The 25,867-nt window shown below is 44.2% G+C and overlaps 2 protein-coding genes across 2 annotated transcripts in view; both read right to left on the bottom strand.

Annotated features, from left to right (window-relative positions):
• Positions 1-5,072, bottom strand: part of LOC130379156 (ubiquitin carboxyl-terminal hydrolase 34-like) — a 52,115-nt gene extending 47,043 nt beyond the window's left edge. Inside the window, exons 1-2 of the mRNA XM_056585811.1 lie at positions 4,701-5,072; positions 769-859 (exon numbers count right to left, since the gene is read on the bottom strand). Of these exons, the coding sequence (XP_056441786.1) occupies positions 769-859; positions 4,701-4,743 (134 nt within the window). The 5' untranslated portion in view covers positions 4,744-5,072. The remainder of the gene's footprint in view (positions 1-768; positions 860-4,700) is intronic.
• Positions 5,073-5,728: 656 nt separating this feature from the next.
• On the bottom strand, positions 5,729-25,867 carry xpo1a (exportin 1 (CRM1 homolog, yeast) a). Its single transcript, XM_056585836.1, has 25 exons — positions 25,082-25,867; positions 23,653-23,782; positions 23,250-23,351; positions 20,420-20,492; positions 20,271-20,332; positions 20,113-20,157; positions 19,591-19,772; positions 18,698-18,746; positions 18,444-18,563; positions 17,412-17,540; positions 17,137-17,295; positions 16,092-16,274; positions 15,659-15,797; positions 15,066-15,247; positions 13,887-14,043; positions 13,160-13,323; positions 12,782-12,916; positions 12,432-12,615; positions 11,824-11,930; positions 11,206-11,400; positions 10,599-10,767; positions 9,997-10,131; positions 7,644-7,800; positions 7,322-7,418; positions 5,729-7,195 (listed from the first exon to the last, which is right to left on the bottom strand). The coding sequence occupies exons 2-25, from the start codon at positions 23,776-23,778 to the stop codon at positions 7,049-7,051; spliced, it is 3,198 nt and encodes a 1,065-aa protein (XP_056441811.1). The 5' UTR covers positions 23,779-23,782; positions 25,082-25,867; the 3' UTR covers positions 5,729-7,048.

The following is a 25,867-nucleotide window of genomic DNA, read 5'->3' as shown; positions in this document are numbered from 1 at the left end:
AGGGTTAGTAGGGCAGGGCTAGGTGTGATACGGGTAGGGTAAGGGGCAGTAGGGCAGGGCTAGGTGGGATTAGGGTAGGGTAAGGGGCAGTAGGGCAGGGCTAGGTGGGATTAGGGTAGGGTAAGGGGCAGTAGGGCAGGGCTAGGTGGGATTAGGGTAGGGTAAGGGGCAGTAGGGCAGGGCTAGGTGGGATTAGGGTAGGGTAAAGGGCAGTAGGGCAGGGCTAGGTGTGAGCAGGGTGGGTAAGGGGCAGGAGGGCAGGGCTAGGTGTGAGCAGGGTGGGTAAGTGGCATTAGGGCAGGGCTAGGTGTGAGCAGGGTGGGTAAGTGGCAGTAGGGCAGGGCTAGGTGTGAGCAGGGTGGGTAAGTGGCAGTAGGGCAGGGCTAGGTGTGAGCAGGGTGGGTAAGTGGCAGGAGGGCAGGGCTAGGTGTGAGCAGGGTGGGTAAGTGGCAGTAGGGCAGGGCTCGGTGTGAGCAGGGTGGGTAAGGGGCAGGAGGGCAGGGCTAGGTGTGAGCAGGGTGGGTAAGGGGCAGTAGGGCAGGGCTAGGTGGGATTAGGGTGGGTAAGGGGCAGGAGGGCAGGGCTAGGTGTGAGCAGGGTGGGTAAGGGGCAGTAGGGCAGGGCTAGGTGTGAGCAGGGTGGGTAAGTGGCAGTAGGGCAGGGCTAGGTGTGAGCAGGGTGGGTAAGTGGCAGTAGGGCAGGGCTAGGTGTGAGCATGGTGGGTAAGGGGCAGTAGGGCAGGGCTCGGTGTGAAGCAGGGACACTCACCTCTGGGTCCAGGAGCTGATGTATCCCAGGACTCGTAAGGCATGTTCCTTCTTCAGCTGGAAGCCTCCCTCGCTGCCGTCTGCATCCGATACTGTGGGGGAAGGACACGCACAAGCAGTGAGGCCTTCTGTTCCCCTTGACCATGACCATTCGTCTTTTATCCTCTTATCGTTTGTTCACCCCTGGCCAATGTCCTTCACAAGCATGAAAGAAATATTCGCTCCGTTACTTTTATTTAGCTGCAATTTGTCCAAAGGGACAAAAGTAATACAATGAGTGCATTCAACCATGAATATTCAACCAGAGAATAATGAGAGGACATACAATGAATCAAATAAGCAAAGAGCGTTGAGTGCTACATTATAGAGGAGAGAGTCGAGACATAGCGAAAGATTGTTATTGGGTTTTTATGAGCCACGATGCTGTCTGAACAGATGAGCCTTCAGTCTGCGGTGTAAAATGGGTAGGGTATCAGCTGTCCTGATGTGGGGAGTTTGATCCACCTTTGTGGAGCCAGGACAGCAGGGCTAGGTATGAGTGAATTTGACATCCAAATCGAATAACCTTAACTGCCTCTGCAGCTCATTGGTTACGCCCGACAAAATGTCCAACCAATACGAAAGTAAATGTTTCCACCTGGACAAAGGACAGGCTGACAGGCTTTGCGCTACTGTGTGTTTTTTCACCTTATTAGAGCCAATGAAATCCCTAAGGACTAAATACCATTTCACCTACAATGAGAGAAGGACACACAGAGAGAGACAGAGACAGAGACAGAGAGAGGCATAGAGAAGGTCCAAGGAAGAGAGACCAAGGGAGAAAGAGAGACAGTTTCAATCCTGACCTTTTGTGTCATCAAACAAAGCCAGAAAGGATGGGCAGAAAGAGACGATAAGATGCAGGGCAGACAGACAGTAATCCATTTCTCTCACATGCACTGCAAACCTGAACTCACATAGACTCTTGTGAGACCGTATATAGCCCATTCCGTTGGTCCGGACCGTAGACAGAATTTTTCCTGCCAGCTCCCTAGCACAAAGTCTAGGTAATGTCTGATTGAGCACATGCACAAAGAGAGCAGGTCATTGTCCAGAGAATTCACAGCGACTAGGTGCTGTTCTACATATTACGGTACGGTAGGAGACATTAAATACTTAGAAGAAAAGCAAGTGTTTATGACATTTCTATTATGCGACGGGTGTGACACCGGAAGAACAGGCCATTTCGGATGAGTCTAAAATACATGTAGTATTGATATAATCAGAAACAATGTCATAGTCTAGTCCGCCATCTTCAATGTGGCGTCAACATTGAACTTTTTTCTTCATGGTCTGCCTCCTGCACACTTTCCCCAGGTGCCCGCCCTCAACTACACTAAACCGAACTTTCAGTATGTGAGGACGCCCCCGACACGGAGAATCTCCTGCTGTGTGCTACCTGTGGGAGCCGGCGACTCAGAGTTCATACGTGAAAAGGGCCTCTGATGGAACTGATATAATGCAGAGCTCTTCTGAAGCAGGGATCACGAATCAGGGCGATGTTGAGGGTGTTAAGACTCCTTACTGAAAGGTTAGCAGTCTGCCTGTAGGCATCCTTTATTGCTCTAGTCAGTCTGCTTCTTAATGACCGTCATTGTTACAGATGCCTGCACAATAACTATAATATGCATAGCAATAGATTCTCTGCCATTGATTCTTATTACTCTAGAAAACTTTCCATTACAATGGCCTATGCAACATTATACACAATGTATTATGAAATTATGCATCTATTTTTAAGACACAGTAGTCAAATCTATCCATATGGTTTTGGATAGTAAATGTCTCAGTTCTTTGCCGTGCCAACACAGACGGCTGACTATAGAACAAAAAACCTTTGATAAATGAATAGTATTTATACAGTAGGAGAGGTGCAGAGGTTTGCAGATGAAAAGTGAACCCCCACTTAAAACAACTGCAATAAGTCTTCAATTCTATTTACTTTTTAGCAATCTAGAAGTTTTACGCCAAAGTGTCCGCCAGTGACTTCAGATACATGTCATTAAAAGTAGGTAGTGTTTGGCTATCTGGCACAAGGAACTCAAAAGGCAGGCTGTCGACGTTGGGAAGCAAACGCAGAACCTTTCAACTGGTAAAGAAACCCCCTAACTACTAAACCGTAGACAATAACATAACCCTCACATTATATTAGGTCAGCTCCCAGCAATGATCACACGTATTATTTAACGCCATATAAGCTGACAACTGAGGTTGCATTAATTTAAAACTGGTGTTTCCACTATGGTCTCATTCCCTCGTTTAGAAACTCTCAGACGAAGAAACATGCTTAAAGGTCAGAGGTTATGCAGAGAAATCACAGCACATGGGCCTGCCAGTCTCAAACGCGAGACACAGCTGACAGCCCCCCAATAAACCACACACACAACCACCCCAATAAACACACACAAGGTTTTGTATAGTATAGAAGATTTGACACATGTGTACTAGGCCTATGTTCAGCAGGGAAAGTACAAAAAGAGAATGTCTAGCAATTATGTGAGACAATCAGCTGTTATACAGTATTATCAACAGGGATGTGGAACAATCAATCTTTTTCTTTTTGTGTGTCCCTATGAGTAAGGCAAAGAAAAACCTTATTACTTAGCATTTACTTACTGTCATTCAAGCAAAACACCTTGAGCGACAGTGATATGTGGAACTAATGTGCAATAGCTTGTAAAAAATACAGACAACAAACAAAGCCTTGTTAACCAGCATGAACCACCGACAGCTCTGCTCCTCCAATATTGATCTAGTATTGCATTCCAATTGAGCCTTCTAGCTTTACCCTGAAGTTGAAGCCCATTGACAAGTAGCAGTTTAAGGGCCAACTTGGTTCATCGATTAACAACCATCTATCCGAGAGCACCAACACTAAACACCAACATATCAGCCTGGTTGCAAAGGTCATTAAGCTGTCCCCCCCATCTTGAACAAACATTTGCCAAACCACTAACAATAGGATGCTGTAGACCACTCAAACAGGGGAACCCCCGGAAGTACTAACAAAGAAGTCGATTTTGTTGATAATTATTGCTCATCAACAAAGTTACAATCAGAAAAAGAAAAGCAAACCTCAGCGTCTTCCATTTCAAAGCAGAGCCCAGTACAATAATAAAGAATTATTCTAAAATAAAACAGTATAATATTAGTTTAGAGGCGTCTGCAATATTAACAATGATGCTAAATTGTAATAGCATAATTGCGAAGTTCAATGGAAAACATTGGTGGTTTGGGGTCGATGAAGGGGTACTGGAGCCGAATTGATGTGAGGGGTACACAAGACAGAAAAGGAAACACTGCCGTGGTTGATCCTACACCTAGAGCATCGCACAGCGATACGTTTTCATGGATAGTGTTGGAAGACTTTCAGGTTTTAGGGATATTATGTGCGAGCATCCTCAACACAATGGCTGGCAGTGGTCCTGACCAAGACACCAAACAGAGTCGTGGACTGTGGTGCAAGATTCAACTTCTTACCCTAAACCTTACAATAGCCACGATCTGTTTGACACGCATAAGCTCCTATCTGGCTTCTATGTGTCTGGAATATAAACATGCTAAAAGAAAAGCTTAAAGCCACCTAGGAGCTTGCTTGAAGTGGTTATTGAAGATGACAGGCCCAACACACATCCAGCCATACATTTAGCTTACTGTTTGAAATCCGGTACAATGACATGAAAAGATAAGCACTACAACCACATGGAAAAGGACTGTCTATAGCCCAGCCGTGGTACCGTAGACTTAAAATGGGTATACATATACGTAGAAAATGATGTTGCTAGACAGCCAGCCGCTACCATGCTAACAAGCTTCACTAAATAGAAGGCAGCAATGCTAACGTTTTGGACTTAGCTTAGCATTACCTTTCGGTGCAAAAAAAATTTAACTTACTTTCATTTAACACCTCCACCAACTCGGCGCAGTTTTCACACATTGTTCATGAAGAAGGGCAGATCACCTGGTCACACCATGGCTCTGGAAATTGTTGACTGTCACAATTGGTTGGCAGCTGGTTGTTTTGGGGCCCAGTGGAAATAATTATTGTTTAAGGTTAACTCTGTTGCATGAACCAAAAACCCAGGGAGAACTGTCGGCAAAGGGTATGAGTTACGTTAAAAACCGGGATTGATTTACATCCCAAATTTGAGCGACACTGGAAGATAGAGTCGAGTTTGTTGTCTCCAATCTGAGCGTTTAGTGGAGGGTAGACACGGCCACCATGTTGGAAAAGGGACTTTCGCTCGGCACTTACCGCCGTCTCCTCCGAAGCGTTCGGCTTTTTCCGCTAGTATCGCGGTGGTAGGTCCATGAGGTTTTTTTTTCAGTTAAATTCTGATTCTGATTTTGGTTCAGATTCTGATACAGAAAAATTGATTCGGCTCGATATCGAGATGAACAAAAAAAATTAAAATAAAATTTTGAACACGGAAATATGAGTAAGGCAATACAATAATGAAATATAAGAATTGCATTTTGTTGTTGCACGTTCAATTTAAATAGGCAAGGAAATAAGAACTATAGAAATTAATTTAAAAAAATGCACAGACAATCTAGTGTTTAAAAGAAAACATATAAATATTGTAAAACGTGAAATACCCTAAACTTTTGTGAAATCATTATCAGCATTTCACATGAAATTATATAATGTTCGAATATCAACACACCAAAAAATGTATTGTTAATTTCTTGCACAGGAGTCACGGGGCAGCGTCTCTCTTTATTCCTTCCTGTTCTATAACTTATTACTTGCAGATCGTATTGTTTAGCTGTATTTCTAGTTAAGTCACCACACTTAATGCTTGTATACTGAAGGTTTAAAAATAGGCTTGTTTTTGAAATTGAACGCAATAATACGAGGCATTGTCATCTATTGTTAAGAACATAGTTTGACACTGAATTTAATGTTTGATCCAGGGTTGTAGCCACACAATAAGAAAAGTAGATTCACTTAAAAAATAGCGATTCTTATCTACGAATCAATACCCAACTTGTAAAATTCGATTAAATGTTTTGGTTTACATTTCCTTTGTCTACCTTTGTGTTTACATTATGTAATCATGGATCTTTATAACAGAAAAACCTGTTGAACAGACATTACGACATACATGCCATAATTTGCCACACCTCTTTGCTCATAGATGACTGGAGTAGATCCCCTATGTACTTATTCGAGAATTTATTTTGAATAAACCCCTGAACCTAAGAAAATCTAATCAAGATACCAACATAAACACATTTTCCCCCTCAAGCAATTAAAATGCAGACGTGGGAATTATTGTGCTGATAATGGAAACATAGGTCAGCTTCTTAAGAGACCTTTCGAGAGGAATGTGTTCTATGCATTGCCCAATGTATTTGTAAAGCAACATTTTGCCAGCATGATCGGTGACACACTTCAAACAAGAACTTGATTCAAAAGCAGCACACAAGCAGACAAGTTTTGTAAAAATAGCCAACTTTATGTTCCCATAGTACTAAGATAGTTTTACAAACAGAATGGTATGCACAAAACCTTCCTTCGCACTTTCTGTCCAGACTGAGCGTTCAGGTTGCCAGCTCCATCTCAACCCCCACAAAAGGATGAAAAAAAGAATAACCAACACGCACAAAAAATAAAATAAAAAAAGGCAGTAAGATGTCATCCGTACCGCTCAGCATTACATCCACAAGCGAGTGCACAGGGGACCACCAGGGGGCAGCGCAGCCTGCCCTCAATGCCTCAGGACTGGATCCACAGATATATATATTACATATTGACAAAATAAAAAGGAACTATGCACTGTGTAGGGGGAAGGGCGGATGGGATGTGAATACAAGAGATCAAAATAATCTTTATTCGTTCCACTTCACGTACGTCAACAAATCGTATAAACAAAACCAATCGCTTGAATTGGGAACAAAAAAATGAAACCAAAACCAAAACACGCAGTCTTCGTATATAAAATGGGACCTGAGCGCGTAGCAGTAGGGCTTCTGGCGTCTCTCGGTACAGTCCGGTACATCATGGCAAGGGTTTGGTCGACCAACAACCAAGTGCTTGGGGGCGCAACTGCTCCCCGTCTTCAATCACACACGCAAGCTCACACCCGGGTATCCAATCACCTTTGTTCCAACAACAAAACAAACTAAATCTCAATGAAATACTAGCTATGGAGGAGAGCAGAGTCCTGCATCTCCCTCCACCCCAATGTCTCGTCCACCTCTCTCCTCCTCCTTCATGTGTTGGAGAGAAGGAGCGCTCAGTCACACATCTCCTCAGGCAGCTCGTGGGGGTTGAGAATGCCCGGCACAGACATCTGGATCTTGTGCTTCTCCTCCTGGGCCTGGCGCAGAGACGTCTCCCGCTCCTCCAGGAACAGGTCAGTGGTGTCCTCGCCCGCAAACTCCTGCAGGTCCAAATACACACAGGTCAGCCACAAGAGGGTCAACCAGACACATACACACGTCAGCCATAAGAGGAGCCACCAGATACACGTCTTCCAGAAGAGGAGCAACCACACATCATCCCTCACCTTGATCTGCACCAGGAAGTCTCTGAGGTGCTCCTTGAAGGCAGGGATGTCTTGGTTCAGGCTAAACAAGCCCGTGACAAACACCTTCACCTGGGCACTACACGGAGAAAACAGAAGAAACTTAAATCAGTCACTTAACCCTATACAGTCACACGCAACACATACACTCCACTACAGGACCTGATAACATAACACGTACAGACATTCAACTACACGTCCTTATACCATAAAATGTCACTTGACCCCAGGACAAATGGGGCCTAGAGAAGCAGATCAGTGGTCCTCAACAACAGGGTTCAGTTAGTCTGAGCCAAGTACTTACTCCTGTAGGTGTGGGAAGGCGGTCTTCAGCAGGTTTGCTACGTACTCCTGGACGTACACCTGGTTGGTGGGGTTGGCGGGGCTGAGAGGAGCGCTGATCTTCCCCTCCTCCACAAGGTTAAACATGTAGGCCAGGATGGAGGCGTGCATGGTCAGACCTGCAGATGGCAGCAGAGAGGACTCGTCAGAGAGGGGTAGAAGAGCTAGAAGCGCTATGCAGACACAATCATGATGGAAGGCGTTCTCAAAATATGGCGTTTCAACATTTTTTTAAAGAAAAAAATTAAATAATATATATTATATATATATTAGAGCCGTCAAGCGATTAAAATATTTAATCGTTATTAATCGCATTCATGTCATAGTTAACTCACGATTAATCGCAAATTATTTTTCTATGCTAAATATCCCTTGATTTCTTTGTCCCATTAATTTTTCTCATTTTAATGCTCTTATCAACATGGAGAAGTGCATCGGCTTGCCTTGTGCAAATGTTTTTTTATTGATAACAACATTGGCATATACTGATCAAAACAGGACGGTACAAAAAAAAAGCCTATAATGCAATTAAACAATGAACATACAAAGATACGCCTTGAACATAGCAGTCAGGCCACGGCTTCTTTGTTTTGAGCCCAAAAAAAAAAAAAAAAGTTTTTTTTTTTAAATAATAATTTGCATTAATCGCGCGTTAAAAAAATTAACGCCGTTAAAATTGGTTTGCGTTAACGCCGTTAATAACGCGTTTAACTGACAGCTCTAATATATGTATATATATATTTATTAGGGATGGGCGTGAGGAATCGATTACTCGAGTACTCCTCGTTACAAATGAAATCGGTTTTGCATATACATACACAAACTAAGTTTTCTGAAGCAAATGTATCAATTTTCTGTCGGCACCACTAACGCATTCCGTGGGCACAAAGCAAATGAAATGTATCCATTTCTGTGTGGCGCGTTCCGTGCCGTGTGCAGGCACGCCAGAATCGGGTCCCCCATTCACTTTAGGCGTCTTTGAGTGTTATTAATTATTATTATTATTATTATTCTTCATGTTTAACCTCTGTTTTCCTTTTATTCCTAGTCTGTTTTACATAGTTTTGAATGATGACTATATGCTCTGTAAAGTGACCGTGGGTGTCTTGAAAGGCGCCTCTAAATTAAATGTATTATTATTATTATTATAAGGTGAAATGTATAATATGCCTAGCGAAATTGAGCTACCAGAAAGTACTATAAATTTCATTTATTATTATTATTACTAAGCGGCAACATATGCTCCTGAAACACAACGGTGAGTTCGGGAAAGCAGACCCGCAGCAACCTAGTGTGTCGGCTATTTTTACCGCCACAAGACGCAGCTTTAATCCCGGCCGTGTAGAGAAGATCACAACGCTGAGTATTTCTATAGTCCATTTGCTGCCGTTTTATTTGCAGCTTTAAATTATTTGCAATGGTTAGGCTACTTGTTTCGTTTTTGTTTTTTTTAAACTGTTACAGGCCTTGGTTCGACGTGATTTAAATTGTGAGACGCATATTTATTTTTGTAAGGAAAATGTGTTTTGATGGAGAATAAGCATTACATGTTTGGTTGGTAATATTGCCGTTCATCACCAGGCCTATTCCTGCTGCAGACGCGTTGCATTCTAAAAATAGATTCAATTAAACGAGTACTCGATTGATCCTCGAGGAATTCCTTCGATCACTCGAGTTTGGAATTTACTACTCGTGCCCATCCCTAAAATATATATATATATATATATATATATATATATATATATATATATATATATATATATATATATATATATATATATATATATATATATATATATATATGCAAATCAACATGCTGTAGATTAACTAATGAAGAAACACACAGGCCTTTCTTTTGAACATCCGTCAATTACCTTTTAGGACCCCCTGAAGGTAATTATATGTCGGTGCACTACACGGTAACCCAAGTTATGATATTATAAATATTTGTAGATATTTTGGAAATGAAGCATGAAGGATTTCCTGCATTTCCCAATAATACTGTAAATGACTTATAATTTTTTTTCATTGGATAGGATCCTTTCCCCGCCAGTGCCAAAGCATTGTGTCTTCATTGAAACTTCAAGTGGGCCGCGTTTAAAAAGAATTCTAGCACTGGCACCACAATACAGCCGCGCTATAACTTACAGCACTTCAGCAGTTGGCATCAGTCGCTACCACCACTTTAGTTAAAGACAGAACAAAACCCATCTTCCTCCATGCATTGTCCTGGTAGTACGCAGCGCTCCGTGTCTGGTGTGCGACCTGCTTTATATTGAAGCTGTTTGAAGGAGCTGGAGTGATGTGAAGGGTACCTGCGGTGTGGGAGGTGTCCGTGACCACGGAGAAGATGTGCTGCAGGATGTCACAGAAGTACGTCTGGTAGAAGCTCTGCGCCGCCGCCTCCTCCTGGGCCACGTTCTGAAGCAGTGTGTAGAGGATCTGGAGACCTGGAGAAACCACAACACAGTCAGGAGGACACTCCCACGGACAACGCAGTGAGGAGTACGCACACACCCACAACACCGAGTCAGGAGGAGTCTCCAACAGAATACACAGTGAGGAGGAGTCTCCAACAGAATACACAGTGAGGAGGTCTATCCCTCACAACACAGTGAGGAGGACTCTCACACACACACACACACGTATGGAGAACGCTTCCACACACCAAAAGACAGTGAGGAGGACACTCCATCCACAAACCATCCAACACTATTCTGAGGTTTACTATTTTGAAACACTTGTGTAGTTTCACATCCGCCTCGCAAGTGAAACAATGTATGCTTTTATTAATTTTGTGCCAGGTAGAGAATAGAGGGAAAGAGAGAGGAGGAGCAAGGAGATTGAGGGGAAGTGGAGTAAAGAAGCTGGGAGAGAGGACAAGAGACGATCAGAGGAAGAGGCGAGAGGATCATACCTGTGTCCGCTACATTCCTCATGGTGTGCTTGAAGGCCCAGATGATGGAGTCCAGGACCAGCTTGAATTGGGCCGGGGGGATGGACAAGAAGGCAGGGAAACACTGGGAGTTGACTGCCTGGAGCAGGTAGAAGAAGTGGGTCCTGTGTTCTGGGTACTCCTCAAAGTCCTGGAGGAACAGAGATCAGGTTATTTACAAGATGCTAAACCATAATGTGGTAAGATGGGATAAACCATGAAACGTGCATTTCTATAGCGTTTTAGACAAGCCATTATTAACCTCATTTCATTTCCCCAGCACACCCCGATTGCCTTTATATTCTACCATTGATTGAATCATTTAGGAGACTTCTACTAACAGATCGGCAGTGAATTCAGATATAAGTCATCAAGGAGTGTGTAGGGCTTAGTAGGTTAACTGGCTCAAGGATGACTTGTTAGGCTGCTGCAATGCACCACAGACTTACTGTAGTCATCGACCCCAGCCCCTTTCTGCTGGGAGTCAGACCCTGTAACCACTGGACCATCATGCACGCTACAACAACATGAAGTGCACTTGCGTCATGTGTAGAAGTGTGACGTGCATGCGTGCTGTATCCATGCCAACCTTGTTGATCATGTTGAGCGTGCACTCAAAGACGGCATCAAAGATCTTGGGGATCTCCGTGGTGATGTGCGCCCCCAACTTGTTGACAATGGTTGCCATGGTGCTCAGAACCTCGGGGTCGCGGGCCGCCGGAACGTTGCGCTGGTAGTCGATGAGCACCGCCTCCAGTAGGGGGGGTACAAAGTTATCTCCCACCTGAGAGAGGGCGAGAGAGGAGGATAGGAGAGAGAGAAAGAATTAAGCACATTCAAATAAAGAACGATAATCCAGCGGTAGGTAGAACACACACACACACACATACACACACACCAAGAGAAGTGCAACATAAATTTAATAAATTATTCAATTATCATTTGTGTTAGATAAATAACCACACAGGGAGCATAAGCAGTGTTGCAGACTTTTTCTTTCAACTGCTTCCCACTGGCCAAGGCCTCTTGCAGTAATGGTGTATACTGGGGGCCCTCCTTGCTCTTACACTGAAAGCGTTGTACGTGTTGTTTGCCAATGACATTTATGAGTGTGCGTAAAAGAGAATCAAACGTTAGAGTGGACGATGACTCCACAACACAAGGGACTGTATTGAACAAGACTTCTGATGGAGTGTCCCGTCCTCACCATCTGGGGGTCGTTGGAGCGGCTGACCCAGCCCGAGATGAGCTTAAGGGTCTCCCTCTTCACCGTCCGCATGCTCCTGATCAGGGGCTGCTTGGTGACCATCTCCCCTGTAGGACCACACACCAAACGCTCAATTCTACTGCTTATATTACAGACAGAGAGACAGACAGTCAAACAAACAAGCTGAGACAGACAGAGTCCTACTAATAAGAGCAGAGACAGAGTCCTACTAATAAGAGCAGAGACAGTCCTACTAATAAGAGCAGAGACAGTCCTACTAATAAGAGCAGAGACAGTCCTACTAATAAGAGCAGAGACAGTCCTACTAATAAGAGCAGAGACAGTCCTACTAATAAGAGCAGAGACAGTCCTACTAATAAGAGCAGAGACAGTCCTACTAATAAGAGCAGAGACAGTCCTACTAATAAGAGCAGAGAGACAGCCCTACTTACAAGAGCAAGGAGACAGTCCTTATAATAATGGCAGAGACAGCCATTCCTATTAATAAGAGCAGAGAGACAGCCATTCCTATTAATAAGAGCAGAGAGACAGCCATTCCTATTAATAAGAGCAGAGACAGTACTACAGAGATAGACAGCAGAACTGACCGTTGCTCTGAATGGCGGAGGAGATGTTTTCACTCAGACACTTGTAGACGTTGAGCATGTCCAGGTAGATGCGGCCCAGCTGCACTACGAAGGGGTGTCCCACCGCCTTGCAGGCCCTCACGTTGGTCTTCAGGATGCTGCCCAGCTGTCTGACCGTCTCTGCATCCTTCAGGATGTCCACGTTCTACACAGAGAGCAAAATCCAGCCAATCATGTACAGGCTTAAAATGTTGACCGTCAATAGTCCCTGGAAACATGAAGTCCAATCTATGATTTAAATGCGAGTTGACTGTCCCATTATGGTTGTGCGGTTCTCCATCAGTTCCTTCCTGTCAGATGGAGAGGCTTACCTTGGTGGCTTGCTGGATGATGCTGTCCCACACCTGGTTGGGCAGCATCATGTACTTCTCTATCAGATGCTCCTGCACCGCCTGGTCCGTCTGTGCTCCGATCATATAGCCCACCGCCTCGTAGAACGTATGGACCTGAGTGCAGGGAGGACACAGGAGTTAGACGGCACAGTTCGTATTTATTTCCTTACTACAGATGCATCAGCTGTGTTACGTCCTGCCTACAGATGCAACAGGTGTGTTACTTCCTTCCGACAGATGCAACAGGTGTGTTACTTCCTGCCTACAGATGTGACCGATATACCTGTTGCCACCTTATTACAGGTATAACCTGAGCGTGTGTGTGAGAGCGAAAAAGTGTTCTTGTGTCCTTGTTACCTGCTGGGGCTGCAGGTCACAGATGATGGTGTTGATGTTGCTCAGGATTTCGTCTATGAAGGGCATCACCTCGCCCACCTGCACCTGCACAAAGTGGCGCCGGCACTTCTGTGCGATCTTGATGAATGTGTCGCACGCCATGTCCTGCACACCGTCGTGGGTCTCTGTGGGCCGAAAGAACCAAAAACACTTAAGTATTTTGTACCCAAAGGCCATGCACTTTGTAGAAAGCCTCATCTCAGGAATAGATTCAGCCATTAAGTACTGTACAGACCCCACCTCTACTGTTTGGGCAAAACTACAATAACAATTGTCCCATTATATACAATTGATTCACTGCTCATCATCATTGTTTTTGTACATTCCATGAAGGTAAGCAAAACTGAGCCTGATTTACATGGCAAAACTTTGGATCTGGCTGCCCGGCCATTTTTCCAAAGTCTACTCAAATAGTGTCTTCAAGAGATCAACTCTCCACAAGCTAAAATGTTCCCTTGATGAACACGAAGCAAAGAGCACAGCTCTTGGAAGAACAACCTTTCTCATTAATGATCAGGGTGGTCACAGAACGTACTCATTTACTCCCTTTCATCATCTAAAGCCATTTGCACTGCAATTATTTCAAGTCATTAAGGAGCAGCTCAAAGATTCCTTCAGGTCCGGTGGGGTACGACAGAACCTATCCGCCTAGTCATTTGTGGCCCCCGCCCCGGGTCATCGGGCTCACCGTGCATGAACTCAAAGAGCTTGTTGACAACGGTCTTGAGGAACTTCCAGTGGGCCCGGAGGAAGCGGGGGTACTGGCCCACGATGTACATGATGTTGGAGGCTATGATGGCCTTGTTGTCCTTCCCCCGCTTCTGCTCACACAGCCCCAGCAGGTCCTGGAGAATGGGACACACGGTTATTATCGTTTGGTTATTCATCACCGGTTCAACCATTATAAACCAACCTTCGACGGTAATACGGGTATTTTCCGATGTCATTCTGGCTGTCTTTAGCCGTGTTCGAAATCGTTCCCTATACACTCACTCACTATTCCCTATATAGTGTTCATGATATAGTGCACTATATAGGGAACGAACAAACGAGAATTCGGACACTACGCTGAACATTTCTAAACGTCATTTGCGTCAGTAAATACGCCGGGTCTTTGTGTGACGTGATGCGCCCACATCATCTAAACAAACCGGGCTGGAGGTTTTATTGATGTTGAATGTTACATTTCCTTGTTCAAGTTTTTTTTAATAAATTTTGAATGTTAAATTATTCTATGTTAAATCCCAAATAAATTGTAGACATTTCTAAACGCAAGCCGGAGACTCCATCATTAAATGCATTTGTTTTCGCGGTTATTCAGCTTCTTCTTCTCCCCCGGAAAAACACGACCGCATTGCATTGTGGTATACGGGAGTAACATGTAGGGTACATCGTATGTACACTCAAATTTTGGGGATTTTAAGTGCACTATTTAGTGCATGAAATTAACCACTGAGAATTCGAACACCACTACAAAATGGCGAGCACCCTATATAGTACACTATAACCGTGATAGGGAACGATTTCGAACACAGCTTATGGCTGCTATCGATGCTTCCCCTGCTTCCCCTCCTTCTCCTCCTCTTCTTCTTTTCCTTCTTTAGGTTCTGGCAGACTAGATGTAGCAAAGGCGCATTACTGCCCCCACAGGCGACAAATAGAAGTTTGGAAAGCTCACAAATCTCGCGAGACAGATTTTTAACGCGACGGGTAATATCGTCGAGTTTAATTTCGCGAGATCTCGTGGCACGAGATCTCATCACACCCCTACTGCTAACGCATCTTTGGCGCGGCGGCAGGACGGCAAATCGACCCCAAACCAAAAACATCGGGATTGGGGCGAGTAGTAGAACCAAGAGGTGCTCACCTTGATGACGGTGACCAGGAACCTCTTCTCGTCCTCCTCGTGCATGGCGCCGCTGATGGAGCCGATGGCCCAGCAGAGCGTGTTCAGGTTCCTCCAGGACCACTCTGTGCCGTTCACTTGGTTGTGGAGCTTTTCCGTCATGATACGCTCCGTGTCTGCGTAGTCCAGGTGAGTCAGGTACACTGTGGTGGACGAGACAGGTAGACGGCATGAGAGACAGACGCATTGCCTCTACGTCTCTGCCCATCGGGACCCCAGTGCACCCCCAACTTGGAAAGAGGGTTCCCTTGAGTTTCTCCTGGTCCTTCAGGGCTTACATTTAAGGTTCAGGGCTTACATTTAAACTACTATTTATGTTCCCACATTCGTCCATGCCGTATTCTATATATATATATATATATATATATATATATATATATTTGTTTTTTTATTATCATCATTGGAAACCCAAAAGTGAAAACAGTTAGCACAGATGATTCAACATGTCTCGAGGGTGTCCTGATGAGAACCAGATCCTTCTGGTCATAATCGACACTGCCGCGCACCTATCGGTACATGGGCGGAGTAAGGAAGTGAATTTGTCGTGGGCTCACCCAGCGTCTCCCTCATGTTCTTGTAGAGGTTGATGGAGTCCGTGTCCTTCATGAACTCCCGCACCACCTCCCCCTGGTCGTTCTCCACCACCAGCACCTCCTCAGGCTTGGCCATGCGGCTCACCATCAGCAGCCGAACCTGCGTACACGATACCAGTGTAGAAGATTAACCAGAGTACACTCAAAGATCACTCTTTAATCTAGGCATTGTGGAGGCATGTACAGTATACATAATACTTAAGACATTATTTGTATTTCCTTGCTATTAAAGTGAGAGTATGGTATTGTGTTATTCTCATTTGTGTTGTTACTCTAAGGACAAAATACCGAAGCAATATATGGCAATAATGTGTATGCATCGATTCTTAGCATTGGATGGCCCTGGTGAGGAATGAAATCCCCAACCCTGTGGGGCCACACCCCGTGGTCACACCTTGGACAGGACGGGTAGGTAGAGGTGTCGCCGCGGCGGGACATCGGACAGCAGCGGGGAGGTGGAGGTGGAGAAGGGGCTCTCGCGGTACAGCTCAGCTGCCAGGTGGTTCCAGTACTCCAGACAGATCTTGAAGATCTCCGTCTCCTCCACCTCGGACACCAGCAGCATGTAGTGCAGGGCCTTGGAGACACGGGAACCAAAACCATTAACTAACTGATCAAACTCTTTTGGCCTGTGACCCCATCTTTGTCTCCGACCGGGAATCCAAACTTTTAAATTACTTTGGTATGGCAGTAATTAAAAAACAGCCCGAGTCAGCTAGGTTTTGAAAGTATCCAACAGAAAAATCCCACCCCGCCTTCAGGCCTCCCTCCAAAAGCACTACTCCTAAACATTTCTAGCTTAAGCGCAATGATTGCCCCGAACAGGTTGCCTGCTGGGTAGGCAGCATGGCTATAAACATTGGGTTATAGAATAATATAAATATATTAATTTGGTCTCACTCCGAGAGACAGCGCATACTCGGTTGAACGGACACAGCTATGCTGTGAAACAACTATTTTCTTTTCATTAACATCAAATAATAATCAAACCTAGGGATTTGCATTGCAATGTGACAACAGATACGCTTTACCCTTGGGGATAGATTGCAGTGCTACTATACTCGCGTAAAAAGAGAAAGGACAAAACTGACAACTGGTTCAGCATCATTCCCAGTCACTGACTGTCAGTGATGATCTTTGTTTACTATGCCCTGCAGAGGAAAATATGCATTTAGAACCCACTGGGGATCCAGGGATGGAAAGATATAACTATTAGTTTAATAAAAATGTTATATTGTAATCAGAATAAAAATATTTTGCTTTTTTCTACTTGTTTTGTCCCTCATGCAGTAAATGAACAGCTTGAAAAAATGTAGATATACATATTTGTTGACAGCCCTAGCTGTTAGACAGACTGATTAGGCAATCCAATCATTACATTTGGGCTTAATAAATGATTGGATGGGCTTCATACAGCCCCCAACAGCCAAAGACCTCACCTCCATGAGCGTCTCCCTCAGGTTGGGCTTCCTCTCCACCAGCTGGCCGTGCTCTTTAAGGAAGGTACAGAGGAACAGGCTGAGGTTCTGGATGAAGTTCTGCTCGTCATCCTTCCCGTTGGAGTAGGCCAGGCGGATGTTGGTGTTGAGGGGCAGCATCTGAACATGGGTGACGTGGAGACCGTTTAGAGACGTCTTACTGGCTGCCGGCCGATGGAGCTCGGCCACCCACCCATCGATCAACTTATAGAGCTCCCACAGGAGTTTGCGTTTACCTGTTTGAGCTGGCACATGTTGAGGGTGAACAGGTTGACAAACTGTTCCTCATACTGGTTGACGCTGACGCCCGCAATCTCCGTCAGACACTTGAGGGTGACGTTGCGGAACATGGGCACGTCCAGGAACTGGTGAACAGGTAAAGAGTTTAGTGGCAACCCGAGGAAGACTCTGAAGCCTTGACTGAGGCCCCGTCCACATGAAGCCGATTTCGTGGCGAAATCGCAAAGGTCTTGTACGGTTCGGCCTTCCGTCCACACGAAGCCGGCGAATCCGCTGACCGAAACCGCAAACTTCTGAAACCACCCTCGGAGGTGGTTTCAAATCTACCCGGTTACGTTTTGGATTCGTGTGGACGCCTGAAACCGACTGAAACCGTAAACCATGACGTCATCGCCCAATCCCCTAATCCCCTCGACCCTCTAGCCAATGACTGTTAAGCCTGCGGAGTCTCAGTACTCACAACAGAAAGGATTTCTGTAGCAGAAGCAGCGCCCCTTATGGGCCTGGAATGTGTACTACAGCGTTTCTACAGATCTACCCGGTTTCGCTTGACTCCGTCTTTACGGAGATACTGCGAAACCGGATAGATCGAAACCGTAACGGTTTCGCCTGTTTCGGCTTCGTGTGGACGGGGCCTAAATCAAAAGGTGTGATGAAGCAACATCAACCCAGGTATGAAGACATGGAGATCCCCGCACAATGTTACACAGCTACTATGATGTTTACAGCTGCAATTCAAGAACATTTTTGCGAGACCGTCTCATCTTATTTGTAGATTTTCCTACAGATTTTTAACAGTCAATATTTTCCTCATCTACTTGATTATGGTGCTGGTGCTTTGATGGACAGGTGAGTGAGGATAAATAGGGGAGTGGGTTGATGAATAGAGGGGACGAGGCAGTGGACTGCAGGTCAGAATCGAACATGGGTCACTACAACCTGACATATTGGCCATGGTTAGTTGGTGTGTAGAGCCACATCCACAATCAATATTTACAGGAGACGCATTTACGATCTAGATCCTATACCTTGTAAACCAGAGTACTGATGAGCTTGGTCTCAAAGATGTAGCCCAGCGGGATCCAGTTCAGGAAGCGCAGCAATGTCTCCAGAGTGGCGTGGACCAGAGGTGCATTCTGGGAATTCTCCTAAAACAGAACAGGGACACAAAAGGGTCAAGAGGTGCATTCTGGGAACACTCCCAACAGTACACGAGGTACACGTTAAGGTCCGGGTGCAGACGCTGGGAGCTGTCCAGCTCAGTTAATCTGATTCTACTCACCATGACGAACTGGCACAGCTGGAATATTTGGGAGAACTCGTTGCACATGCTGGAAGAAGAACAAGAGATTCCTGGTTAGGACTGAGATAGCTGAGTTAAAATAGAGTACTAGTAAGTCTAGTAGTTACTGGTCTATTGTCGAGTGTAGGGATGGGGAATGTTCATTTCAAAGAATATAGATACATTTATGATAATGCTTCCAATTCAAAGTAGTATGTTTCTGAACCTTGTTTAAGGGACAAGAATCATTGGATGCATAAGAAATGGAGCGGCACTGGTTAAGTGTGGAGTCAGTGTAGCACTAGTCCAACGTGGAGTCAGTGCAGCGCTAGCCCAATGTGGAGTCAGTGCAGCGCTATTGGAGTCAGTGCAGCGCTAGTCCAGTGTGGAGTCAGTGCAGCGCTAGTTCAGTGTGGAGTCAGTGTAGCGCTAGTCCAGTGTGGAGTCAGTGTAGCGCTAGTCCAGTGTGGAGTCAGTGCAGCGCTAGTCCAGTGTGGAGTCAGTGTAGCGCTAGTCCAGTGTGGAGTCAGTGCAGCGCTAGTTCAGTGTGGAGTCAGTGTAGCGCTAGTCCAGTGTGGAGTCAGTGTAGCACTAGTCCAGTGTGGAGTCAGTGTAGCACTAGTGCAGTGTGGAGTCAGTGTAGCACTAGTCCAGTGTGGAGTCAGTGTAGCACTAGTGCAGTGTGGAGTCAGTGTAGTACTAGTCCAGTGTGGAGTCAGTGTAGCACTAGTGCAGTGTGGAGTCAGTGTAGTACTAGTCCAGTGTGGAGTCAGTTTAGCACTAATCCAGATTGGAGTCAGTGCAGCGCTAGTCCAGTGTGGAGTCAGTGTAGTACTAGTTCAGTGTGGAGTCAGTGTAGTGCTAGTCCAGTGTAGGGCTACTAGGGCTGTTACCTGTCCTTGAGGTGTTTGGCCTTGACCTGAGTCATCTGTCCACTGGAGAAGTCGAACACCTCCTCACTGAGCAGCTTGAGGATGGTCATGTTGTTCTGACAGAGGCTCTCACTGGTTCGGCTTGCCCCCACAATGTCACTGATGAAGTTGGGCCAGTGCTTGGGCCACTCCTGCTTCAGGATCTGGGGGGGCAGAGGGCTACGGCTGAGCATCACCGCCTAATGGACCTTGATCCAATACTTCAGCTACAGTAGAGCAACACTCCACACAATTTATTAGCTATTATTACAGTACTTCTAATTACACATGATTGACCCTGTTATTACAACTATTTATCTAATGTTTTCTTTCCCTCACAGGATTAATAACGTTATCCTTGTTGTATCTCTTCCGTGTCAAGTGATGGTAGTCTGCGTCTTACCCTGAATGTTGCATCTAAGTTCAATGAATTATTGTCATTACTATCTTATTGGAAAACTTCCTACGGTATCAATAAAACTTGAGGTTGTGGGATGCGTTTACCTGAACAAGGATCATGTTGAGTTTTGCGATGTACACACCCTCCTTCTGAAAACACAAAAACAAGCAATATTTAAACGTTTAAATTTCACTAGGTTTGACTACATGCAATGCAGAATAAAACCAGAGAAAAATAAGGTTGAGAGCGATGGCCACTGTACCTCTACGTTAACAGGATCAGAAGAGGTCTTGATTATCAAACCCACAACGTACTTCTTGATTCCTGCGAAATTTAGAAAAGTGTGCATAAGAGAACGCAAGTTTTAACATATATATATTCAATTAAAAGCTTATTTAGTTATATTCTTACCGTCACACTGATTTCTTGGGAGAATCTTCCAACGAGTTTTGATTACCGTTTCTAGGATCTGCAGGGCGTAGTACTAAAGAAAAACATTAAAATAAGGTTAGGGAATGAGACGGACATAGAGAAATACAATTTATACACATTGACCAGCCGTCACTACAAACAAAATCAAATAACCATCACAACTTCCGTCAACAAAATATTTCTGCATCAAATCCCTCTCTCCTTCACTGAAAATACAAGCTTGCAATCCCTGTTCCAGAGAAGGAAGGGGAGAGGAATGCTTGTGTAGTACATTAGGCCTGTTGATCATCTCCATAGCTAGAGAAAACCTAGCTGGGCCTTTACCTTTATAGCATATTTTAAATCTTTAATAGAAAACTTCGAGTGCCCTAACACAAAAATGTATCATTCATAATGCAAATTACAGCCTTAAGGAAGTAATCTGCTAATCAAGAGATATTGGCCTAGCAGCTGACCTAGGACGCCCACCTGTCCGTCTGTGCAGCTACAGCAGTGGAAGGTCAGGTTACTTAAGTTCCCCTGTTCACTTAGTTGACTTCTCTGCACCTTTGTGACCTTAGGGTGCACTCACACTAGGCCATCTGGCCGTGGCCGTTTTCACACCTAACCATGCTCAAATCTGCCAGTGTGAGTGTGGCCAGTCTGGCCAGGCCAATTTGGCCACTTGGGAGAGGTGTGCTGCTACGGTACGGGCCGCTACGGTACAGATGCTAATGAGCCGACACGCGCACACGCACGGCTACGCAACCTGAGCTGGATGACGTATAGTCCATGCGAAGGTCACAGACATAATGAAGGCGACGAGCCTTCTTTCCCATTAAACGGTAAACATCGTGTCAAGCGGTTCAGCTGTTGGTGTGTTCTCTGTGTTGTTGTCCATTGTTGTTAAACCTCTGACTGGTGGCAGACTTTATTATGGTCCATGCAGATGGCCTAGTGTGAGTGCACCCTTACAATCCCATTCAGGCCAGCTTTTCAACGACCAGAACCTCATAAGCAAACATATTGCTCGTTTGGACCCATCTTGGACCTCTCTGTCAGGAAATCAATTATTTTATCAAAAAGAATTACACTACACAATGTGACAATTTATAGCCTATAAATATTTGATAGATTTTTTATGGATCTCAGTCGATCTCAGTTCTCACTCTTTAGATTTAAGGTAGCGGATATTTTGTTTATTTTGTAATATATATATGTACATAATTTAAAGTTAATGTTGAAATCTACCTATACAAGTAGTTATGTCTCTCGTTGATTTGGTTTACCCCTTATGGACAATGCGCTAGGGAGGAGCAGTCGATTAAATTGTCTAAGTCGATCGTCGGGAGAATTAACGATCAATTTTTGATTAATCATTAATATTTTTATATTAAAATTAACTATTTATATGCTATATTCAAAATGCAATGAAAATTGATTGTTAATTCTCCTGTGTTTACATGGACACTTGGTCCGATTAGAAGTGGAAAAACAGCTCAATCAGAATAGAAAATTAAGATATATACGCCTCAATCGGAATACACAAGAATGCACGAGACCTACGGACGTACGCTTACCACTTTTGTAAATGCCATATATACAGTACATTCGGATTGCATGATAGGAATCGATCTATTCCGATTATAAATCTAATCGGATCAGAATTGTCCATGTAAATCGGAATAGAATTCCATGCGGAATAGAAGAGGTGGTGTAATCCACTATAATCGACATGTATACACTTATTCCGATTGGTTTGGGGTGGGTGCTGCTACTTTTTAACTAAGAGAGATGGTATCAGCAGTTGCAGCAGTTCTCAATTGGTCCGATGGTACTTTTAAGCACACCGAACTGGACCGTTGTGAAGGAAAGTGTATTTCTTTTGCCTGATTCAGTCTTTTTTTTGTCTTTCCTATCGCTCCGGAAGTAGTCCGGTAATTCATCAACCCCAGCGTGTCCGGGTGCTAAGCAAATTCAACGTCTTTGGCAGACTATTTCTCTGCTGAAAAACACTACGGATGGTAATTGTAGTGGTTTTTTGGTAAATTTATTTGCTTTATTTTTATTGATGACAAATTTACGTCAGACGAAATTCTTAATGATCAATTAGTCGATCGGCGGTTAATCATGCCCATCCCTACAAATCCGCAAAAATAGATATTTTATAGAGCTTTCGGTTAAACACGTTATTAACGGCGTTAACGCAAACCAAATGTAACGGCGTTAAAAAATTTATCGCGCGATTAATGCAATTATTGTATTTAAAAAAAAAAAAAAAACTTTTTTTTTTTTTTCTTTGGCTCAAAACAAAGAAGCAGTAGCCTGACTGCTATGTTCAAATGACATTTGTTCAAAGCAGTCGTTTAATTGCACTCTAGGCTCTTTTTTTGTATCGTCCTGTTTTGATCAGTATATGCCAATGTTGTTATCAATAAAAAAATCATTTGCACAAGGCAAGCCGATGCACTTCACCATGTTGATAAGAGAATTAAAATGAGAAGAATTATGGGACAAAAAAAATCAAGGGATATTTAGCATAGAAAAATAATTTGCGATTAATCCTGAGTTAACTATGGCATTAATGCGATTAATCACGATTAAATATTTTAATCGCTTGACAGCTCTAATATTTTAATATAGTTCGAACCTATGTTTTTTTAGAAGGAATATTCAACGTTGTTTTTGAAACATTGTGCCAGGAAAAGCAGTTAATTTAACGCCAAAGTTAAAAAATATGCGTTTATACTTAGCTCATCAAGATTAAATATATTTCATAATAAAAGATTGTGGCACATGGTGCGTTTACTGAGATCAATAGGGTGTGTACCTTGGTCTTCATGTTCTGGGAGAACTCCAAGATGGTGTCCACCCTGGTCCAAGCGTCCGGATGATCCTTAAGATTCGTCAACACCTCCTGAGCCATCCGTTGCTGCAAAAATAATACACATTATTTTCACAAAACACAGACTGCAGTCATGCCTGTATGAGTTGCTGGACACTTTTAGAATATAACCAAGAGACAGGATCATGGTAAGGAAAGTTGTTATAAGGGGAATGTTGGTCTTACTGATGAGTCGTATACTTTTATCCCAAGTAACTAGCAATGAATTCAGATACATGTCATAAAGAAGCAGGTTGGGGTTAGGGAGCTCTAGGATGCCACTCCATCTTGCATCCTGGTCTTTGTGTGTGGTGATCATGTAGGGAGACCTTATGGAAGCGCTCCTTACTTGGGATCCGATGTCGTAGTACATGGAGTTGACAACATTGTCCAACAGGTTGATATCCAGCTTCTGAGAGAAATCCAGCAGCTGTCTGGCTGCATGATCCGCCAACATGGTCATTTCTGCTGGCATGGAGCTGCAGCGGGTACAGCGGAGGGAGAGAGGGGGCATATCACGTTTAAACCCACACATGTAACCTTACTTCTGAGGCCATGGACACATTAACTAAACAATGTTTTATTTTTCTGTTTTGGCCATCCATCTACACTAAAATAGTTTTTGGCCCCTGAAGCGGATACATTTGAAATGGCTTGCTTGCTTGTAGCTCGATAAAACAACTGTTTACCTGTGGTATAGCTGCGTTTAAAAACACTGTGGAATAAACTAGTATGACTGAGGGAGAGACCATCCTGTACACTTTAACACACAGGTGCCTGGTCACCTGCTTGGTCCAGATAAACATTTGAAAAGAAGGAATTTGTTTGGTAGATGCCAGTGTGTTCAAAGAATGCCTTTGTAAAGACAGCAGCATACAAAGTGAACCGAAACCTAAAACGATATGCGACCTCAGTTGAGCCAATGCTGTCATGCTACAACACGCCGTCATTTATTTGAAGTATGCAGGAATAACGTTTACTACGACAATTTAATGAGTTAATCTAACCGGTTCAAATCAATATATTTGGGTCAAAGGAAAAATGCATTCAGATACAACGAATACTATAGAAACGTTCAGTAAACAGGTTGGTCAATTCCTTTCGCAACTGTATAAAAGAGCACATATAGGCCTTAAGAGTGAATGTATTTGGGGAAATATTTCGCTATTCTGATGGCTTTGCAACACGTAGGATTTCATCTTAAAACGATGTTTACAAAAAGTCATTTGAAATACGGCCAATCTCGTTATTCCTCCCGAAGACGATGCTTTACTGCAAAACGCCCGGGATATTTCACCGCCTGTAACAGCGACAAGATGCTGACAGTCCTTCCTGTGATTCCATGTTCAGCTAAACCGCTAGGATACTTCCAAAAAGGTGAGCAAATGTTGCGACTAGACCGTGGGGATTATCCTCGACACACATAATACTGTGGAATAGGCCCAGAAAAGTGCGTGTGGTCGCAGCCTGGCTGGTAAGTACAGGGTTGGCGCACTATAAATGTGAAACCACATGGTGAGCGGATTGGCGAGTGGCTTATGGAGGAAACAGCGGCCCTCCGTGGTGAAACCAGATCACCCCTCCCTCATACACAGGCTGTATGTAGCAGGTCTCTTCTGCAGCCCATCCGACCGATGCAAGCATTCTCAATATAATTTACCAAAACGTGTGAAACGAGGCACACACACCATATCGTTACTCGTATACTTTTACGTCCACATCAATCATGCATTTAAGTCAGAACCCACACACAGTTGAATAGCATGTTTTAAACTTACCCAATGTGTCTTGCACGTTGAGTATGAAGCCTGTTTGATCCAAGAGAGCCGTTCTCTTACACAAGTAAAGTGTATATTCAACCAGCGAGTTAAATTTTCAGTGGAGAGTGTGAGATCTTTGCTTATCTCATGGTCCACGTTTCTTCAAGCCCACACTACTCTTCAAATCGGCTAGTTGCTTAGCTCCTCGGGCTAACAAAACATCAGCTCACACTCAGGTACACCTTGTAACGTTTTCAGAGTTCCACACGTCCGATGCTCTACACTGGGTCGCACTCAATATATTCAAAATAGCAAAAGAAACTGAAACCAATTCACCTCCAAAATCTATGATAATCCGCTCAGTTAGCTGCTAGCAAGTTAGCAAGCTAACGCACCAGTCATTGATTCCTCCGTTATCCGTGGCTAACAGTTAGCTGTTAGCGAGTTAGCACGCTATCGCACAAGTCAATGATATCTCCGTTCCGAGCTGCTAACGGTTAGCTATTAGCACGCTAACGCACTAGTCATTGATTGCTCCGCTTCCCGTGGCTAGCAGTTTAAGTGAAGCTAACAGCGATAGCTTTTACGGATACACCACATCCAAAAATATACTCTCGACTTGTTTTATTTGTTGTGCTTCTCCTCGTATTAAGTGTATTCAAGCAGTGGTGTGTGTGTGTTTTAATGTGTGTGTGTGCCAGTGTGTGAGTCTTCCTCTCCGTTCATGCTCAAGACCAGGACCGGTTGAAACCGGTTCAGGCCAGGATATTCCGTCTCGGCCCATGGCGAGCGCCGCGGAAAATT

The sequence above is a fragment of the Gadus chalcogrammus genome, chromosome 3 (genome assembly GCF_026213295.1).
Source record: "Gadus chalcogrammus isolate NIFS_2021 chromosome 3, NIFS_Gcha_1.0, whole genome shotgun sequence".
NCBI classification, from domain to species: Eukaryota; Metazoa; Chordata; class Actinopteri; order Gadiformes; family Gadidae; genus Gadus; species Gadus chalcogrammus.
Note: the sequence above shows the minus strand (reverse complement) of the source record. Positions and strands in the feature narration are given on the sequence as shown.